Raw genomic sequence first — 7,248 nt, 5'->3', positions numbered from 1 at the left:
AGTACTTACTCATATTCTGATGTCTGTCTTACTTAGATGATTTTGCAGCACAGTGAAGCAAAAAATGCACATGTTTCTTGAGTGAGTAGTAGTTAGCTTTTACAAGGTGGTTTTGTTCATTTTACTCAGAGGTGGCTCCATGCACTAGTATTTTAACCTGGGAATTCAGTAGAAAAAGAAGGGATCTGTCTGCCAGTTTAACTTGTAAGATTAAATTTTTGATGGCCTAACATCTCAATTCAGATGCTGGAAACATGAATATTTTTTGATCAAAGAAGAAAATCTGGTGAAAATGAGGTGTTAAGATTTCCATAAGGTGATGGTATGAACCTTTATCAGGGACTTGTGGCTGCTGCAGTGCATTGTCTTGTCCAAGTTTTTCATTACAGAGTTGAGTCATTTTGTCGAGAAAGCAATGAACCCCTCAGCCTCTAGGACTATTGTTCAGATCTAATATATGTCTGCAAATGAATGTGAAAGCTGCTCTCCTCTTATCCTTAGACTCCACCATCTGGTACACAGGCTACTGAGGCATAGAACAAGAAAAGGGTTGACCAAGGACTATGCTGAAAATTTACCCTAAACACTTGATCCCCAAAATATTTATCTGAGATGCCTTGAGATGGCAATCATTGTCTAAATTATATAGGAAGATGATTTATCTGAACAACATTGTTAGTCTGATTCAAGGTGTTGGCCAGAAAGAGGCCTGCCTTTAATCACTCACTAATTTATTGTGAGCCAGTGTGGTGTAATAGTTTGAGTGTTGGACTATGACTCTGGAGGTTCAATTCCCAGCTTGGCCATGAAACCCATTGGGTGACCTTGGGCAATTCACATGCTTTCAGCCTCAGAGGACGGCAATGGTAAAGCTCTTGTGAACAAATCTTGCCAAGTAAATCCCATGATAGATTCACCTTAGAGTCACCATAAGTTGGAAATGATTTGAAGGCACACAACAACCTGATCCTATTAACTTGAAATGTCAGAAACTGAACCTGGAGTTTTCTAAATATAGAGCATGTACTCTACTTCTGAGATACAGGCTCTGCCTTCAATTAATCCCTCTCCTCAAATGAGCCATTCACAATTACAGAGAGACTGACAACCCTAATGCTCCTTACTGGATAAAAAAAAAATCATTTAATTTAAAATATTTTTGCTTTGTCCTTCAGGGTGCATGGCCCTGTAAGATTACAAAACACAAGAAGAGGAACAACTTCAGCAATTACTTTAACTAACATCTTGGTGTCCAGTCTCAGGCTTTTAAGCCTCCTGAGGCACCCAGGCAATTATTGTTGGGAAGGACACTGAAGTAGATGTACTTTTGAACTTATTTAGGTATCTGAACAGGACTAAAAACTGCTACAAACTACCATCACATTAGGTTTTCTATGCTGTATTGTGGGATTAATTGCATTTCTAAATTTCTCTTTTAGGATATTACAGATTGCTTAATTCTTTGCAAAATATTAAAGGGATTCTTGAAATTTCTGCCCCCCCCCCCCCAAAAAAAAAAAAAAAAACAGAACAGCAAAACCTAAGAGGCCTTATAGGTGCCCTTTAAGGAAATTTTTTGAAGACATTTTAAAGAAAATTATTCTATAAATAAATCTGTTTTTTTTTAAAAAAAACAGATATAGATAAAACACAAAACTGAGACCATTAAATTAAAATAAATTACACTTTTTTTCAAGGTATCAGAGGAGAAGTTACTGTTACTTTTATGGCCCCCACATGTTTGAACACAGCCCCCTATTTCATATACAGTGGACTCTTGGTATCCAGTGGGATTTGGTTCCAGCCCCCCCCCCCCCCCCGGGAAACCAAAATCTGTGGATGCTCAAGTCCGATTAAATACAATAGCATAGTGAAATGGTGTCCCTTATATAAAATGGCAAAAACAAGGTTTGCTTTTGGAATTTATATTATTTTTTAATATTTTCAGGCCATGGATGGTTGAATCCGTGAATAAAAATATCCTTGTATACAGAGAGCAACTGTATGTGCTAAGGCTCTTCAAATGATTTTTACCTAAATGCTTGGTGAAGAAATGTTTTAAAGAACAATAACTTGGGGGAGGGGGCATCAAAAGACATGCGTTGCTAGACACCCCTGTTGCTGACTGACTGCAAGGCTGTCCAGCATTGCAGAGGTACAAGAAAAAGACCAAACAATGAAAACAAAACAAAAATCTTCACATCTTGGTTGCATTTTGTACTCTCCAAGATAAATTAATTGCTTCCCTCTTTCTAAAATGGAGAATTTCAGGAAAATGGCAAAAAAGCTGATCACTTTAATCTTGCATGGTAAAAATATATATTTTTCCTTTTTAAAAAAGAAAAGTATGATCACCCATTTGAATCTACAGGACAATATCAGCCAAAGTAATAAGGTTATCCAACAGGTTTGTCAGGTGGCCGAAATGTTTCACTATATCAATCAGTAATATAGATATAGCTACATACCTACATAACTGGCCACCATTTTCAGTGAAAATCCATCTTTGTCGGAAAGGCCTAATTCATTCTGGAATAGTTCTGGTTCCAGAATCCAAGATGCAGAATAGCCTTAGATATTACTTTTCATATAATCCTCAAACCAATCAACCTACCTACTTAACTTCAGGGAGGTTGCTTCAAATTTATTCCAGGACAAGCAAGCAAAGGATCAAGCTCCCTTGTGGGCTTTATAGAAGCACTAATACTCATCTGGCCTTTAAGGAGACATCACTATTCATGTTTATTAATGCAATATCCCAAGCTTTGTGAAATTAATATACCAGACTTTCAAAATACGTATTGGATTCCACAGCTGAGAGGTGTAGTCAGTGATGATCTACACACTTTGCTAAAATTATTGAACACAGCAAAGATAGAATCATAGAATCATAGAGTTGGAAGAGACCACAAGGGCCATCCAGCCCAAACCCATGAAACACTACCATTTTCAAAGAAAAAGGATTTTTTAAGAACACAGATAAAAATATTTCTAAGCTTATATTCATAGTTGCATAGGCGTACTGCAGACCAGGTGACGAAAAGCTAATATATGTGCTATTCCAGTTATGTGGGTATGTAGCTATATCAGTATCACTTGGTACAAAATTTTACATACTGAATTTCAGACTGCAACAATATCAAGACTTTGTGTTCTGATAAATATGCAGGCTTTGCCAGCAACAAGGTATTGTTGATGGACAAACCTAGATATTTCTCTAACATAAATGACATCTCCTCTTTGCTTTTCACCTCAGCAGTTTATATGCCGAAACTCCTTCAGGCTCTAAAGGCATCCATGTTATCTGTATGAATCCAGATAACGGAACCTCTTCCATAAAAGACACTTGTGAATCAAATCGTGCTAATTCTTCTGAAAATAGTTCATCTGTAACAGAAGCAAATATTATATTGGCAATATCATAATGTTTGCAATTACACACCAGATGTTATTTGTCCCTACAGATTTAGTAGGGTTTAATGGCTTACAGAAGGCCTTATGTTTAAACAGAAGTTCGTTCAGGTAATTGCTGTATATGTTTTCCCCTCCCTCTTTTATTTTTGTATTGCAGACTATGTGTTGACGCAGTATTGACTCTTTCTCAAATCCCAAACTACTTTGGGTTGACAGATCAACTATGAATGTGGACGTCGAATGCCATCTAATGTACTATGTATTTCTGTTCTAATATGGATTATTGGATTACTAGGCAGTGACATTTTTTCCCTTGGCAGCCCAACTCTCCGCAGGTGTAATTAGCTTAGATTAATTTCCCAAATAGTCCTTAATCCTATACACTAAAATCTCAAAAATGTTTGGCGCTTTCACAGTCATGGAATGCACTAGAGACAGATGGAAACTCATTTCTACAGAACTGTTGCTTCTGGGAAAATGTGCAGATGACACTTTTAGTTTGCTTCAAGTTCTTTATACCAAGAATGAGCATTTTGGTGAATATTTGAAAATACCCATCAGCATAATGCTAAATGACTTTGTTTCTATGCAACATTGCTCCTGTATTGGTTGAAATTTCCCTTTTGTAGTATATGCCTTGGGTAGATGAAAGCCTATCCCCTAAAGATGTCATGAAAAGCAACCAGACTTTTGTTTGATTACCATTATTTAAAATGTGTCTGCTTACATAAGTTTCATATAAACTGTGGCAAATACATAAAACGCTCATATTCTAACTGGAAATAAGATGGGTGAGAGAACAGACAGTGATGTACATATTTCTGCTTTTGTATTAGTCCTTTGAATGGATAAAATGTCTTTGTTTCCTATGCTCAGATATTGTTAGTGCTTCAGTTGAAATGCTTTGTAACTCCTTTTCCAGAAAGATTATTAGTATTTTAAACTGGTTGAGGATATGATGTTGGATGATGCTGTCTTCACCTGTCTACCTAAATATTGCATGCTTTATTAGCATTCCAGTGATACCTGTTCACAATCATGCTCAGAGATTAGTTTTTAACCATACTTTAGGATGGGGTGACTTGAAGGTCTCACATTCATAGGGCTGCCTTAAGTCAAAGTTGACCTGGAGGCTGTTATCAACAAGAAAACAATCTGCATTTGAGGTGCTGCAGATCAGGGTTACAGTCTTGAGATGAGGTTGCAGTCCTCCATACAGTTAAGCCATTTAAACCCCATTGAAGTCAGGGGCATTTTAGCAGTCTAGTTGTGTGCAGGACTGTGTGTGCTTTCATCACAAACTGCATGGGTTTGCGTGGGCAATGTAAATTTCCCTCAAAGTGGAGGCCCTTAATATTGTATTCTGATTATTTTGAAAGACTCAAAAAGTCTTCCAGAACTGACCTTGACATTATGAGAACAAAGCCATTAATTCTCACAACCTGAGAAAATATACTGGCATATCTGTATAAAGAGAGAGAAAGAGAAGGGAGGGAAGGAGGAAAGAAGGGAGGAAGGATTGGCTGTGGCAATGTCTTGTGTATTTGTGTGCACATCTGTCTATCTGTCTATCCATCTATCTATCTAATATAAATGGTATGAATCAACATTCTTTATCAAAACCCTGTTCTAAAACATGGGGTGAAGTATTCCAGCCATGTAACTCAAATGTAGTAAAAAGTCTAATGAACCCTGCGGGTCATGAAACAAATATAGGTTACCAAAACACATGTCTGAGACACCTCTCATTACCAGCAAAGAAAATTACCTTGCTCATTCCAGCACAGTACAAATTATAGTTGCTTATCCCGACCCCACTCCTCCGGTGTGAAATAAGGACTTTGAAACATGTGGCTGTATCACACAGTCAGAGGCTAATACTCAGAATTCTCAGAGGATGCCATCCTATACATGTAAAACTCCACACAATCTTATTGAATTAAGTGGGGCCTGTGTCCTGAGTAAATACACAGAGGATTGTTTTGAAGATCTTGTCTACTAGATATGGGTGAATGGGAAAAACATAATCAAGTCCTTATTTTAAAAGAAAAAAACCGAGAGAAGCAAACCTGAGTGGAAAGTTTAAAAGCAGAAGCCAAAAATGTTGCTATGGAAGTAGTACAACTAAGCTTGTTTGAGCGCCCTAGGAATAATCCACCAGGCACAAAACAATTCCGAGAATTTCATTATATAGAGACAATGAGACTTTAATCCACTTTGTTCACCTTAACTTGCATCTCTCCTCCAAATACTCCGGGGGGAGTCAGAAAATGAAACATTGGATTTTAGAGAGTAGAGGTGCAACGCCCCACTTCGCCGCTAGTGGTCGCGCTGCTCCCAGTCTGGAGCGCCGGGTGTTTTCAGCACTGCGGTTCCAGGCAGAGAGAATGCAGTGCTAATTACACCCGAGTTCACTCATAAAGCTGTCAGAAGTCCTTCTACTCTGGAGCAAACGACAACGGGAAAACCACTGAAGGAGAAGGAAAAACCCTCCACTGAGTGGGAAAGGAAATAAATAAGTGTGTGTGTGTGTGTGTGTGTAGAAAATCCCCTCACCTCATGTGTATGTGTGTGTGTATATATACACACATGTACATATATATGTATACACATATACACACACACATATACATACACACATATATATGTACACATATACACACACAAATACACACACACACACACACACACATATACATATACATATATATCTGACTGACTCAGAAGTTGAGGGAAGAGGCTGAAGGGAGCAGCCTGAGCCCTATCCGCCTACCTGAAGAATACTATGGTCTCCCAAAGGTAGACTCCCAGTGCATTGAGGTGACACATTTTCTCAGAGCAGAGGGGTTTTCTTTCTGCTGCTGCTGCTGCTGCTGTTGTTGTAGTCCACACGAGTCCGAGGAAGCGAGGGCCACTTGGCAAGGCGAGCCAGCCAGAGCCTCCAAAAGGAGGGCCAGGGGCAGTTCAGGCGGTGGGTGCTTCTCTCCCCTCTTTCTCTCTCTCCCTCTCTCTCCGCAAGAGGCGACCAGGCGAGGGAAAGCCCTGGGTTTCAGCACCTTGGAGAGCTCTCCGGCGCTGCTACTGCTGCTGCTGCTGCTGCTGCTGCTGCGGGGCTGCCTTGGCTGGCTTCCTTGGGCTTCTCAAGGGGAGCCCCAGGCTGGCCGCCCCACTGGGCTCCTGGACCTCCAGGAGAGGAGGCTGGCCATGTGGGGGGCAAGGCCGGGGAGGCAGGGAGGAGGCGACACCCTCCTCAGGCAGAAGGGGAGGAGGAGGGGGTGAGAGGGAGGGAGGGAGAGGGAGAGGGGGGTCCTTCCTTAGTGGTGTCCCAAGGAGCGTGCAACCCAGGGCTCCTTCCCTGCTGCCTCCTTCGCGGAGCCTGGCTCCTCCGGGGCTCGGTGCGGGGCTCTGGCCCCCTCCTGGGGCTGGGTCTTCCTGGGGCGGCTGCAGGGAAGGGGTCCCATCGCTTCGGGGCAGCAGAAAGAGGAGGAGGAGGAGGAGGAGGAGGAGGGAGAGGAGCCCCGTCTCCTCAGTCAGCGGAGGCTTCGGCGTCGGGGTCCCATGGTGGTCTCTTGGGGGCTGGCCCAGGTGCCCCTCCGCTCCGCCTCCGCCTCGGCACTGGAAGAGGCGCCGGAGCCCCAGACTTGCCTCTGCATTAATTGTCTCCACTCAAGATAAAGAGGGGGGCGGGAGGGAGGGAGGGAGAGGAGAAGAGAAGAGAGGGAGGAAATGTGCTTTAAAAAACAGTAAAAGAAGAAAAGGGGGGGGGGAGAAAGAAGAGGCGAAGCCTAAACCCCTCCTCCGGCCGGCTCCCATTGGCCAAGCCAAGGCCCCAGC

The 7,248-nt window shown here is 41.8% G+C and overlaps 1 protein-coding gene across 2 annotated transcripts in view; it reads right to left on the bottom strand.

The window, feature by feature from the left end:
- LOC149321763 (glycine receptor subunit alpha-1) overlaps positions 1-6,915 on the bottom strand; it is a 96,183-nt gene extending 89,268 nt beyond the window's left edge. For both annotated transcript variants that reach the window (XM_089501878.1, XM_089501926.1), the window contains exon 1: positions 6,188-6,915. In XM_089501878.1, coding sequence (XP_089358004.1) covers positions 6,188-6,243 — 56 coding nt within the window. In that variant the 5' untranslated portion in view covers positions 6,244-6,915. The remainder of the gene's footprint in view (positions 1-6,187) is intronic.
- Positions 6,916-7,248: the final 333 nt, after the last annotated feature.

The sequence above is a fragment of the Sceloporus occidentalis genome, unplaced genomic scaffold, assembly GCF_023333645.1.
Source record: "Sceloporus occidentalis isolate IW3139 unplaced genomic scaffold, rSceOcc1.0.p SCAF_1, whole genome shotgun sequence".
NCBI classification, from domain to species: domain Eukaryota; kingdom Metazoa; phylum Chordata; class Lepidosauria; order Squamata; family Phrynosomatidae; genus Sceloporus; species Sceloporus occidentalis.
This window is presented reverse-complemented; position numbering and strand designations above follow the sequence as displayed.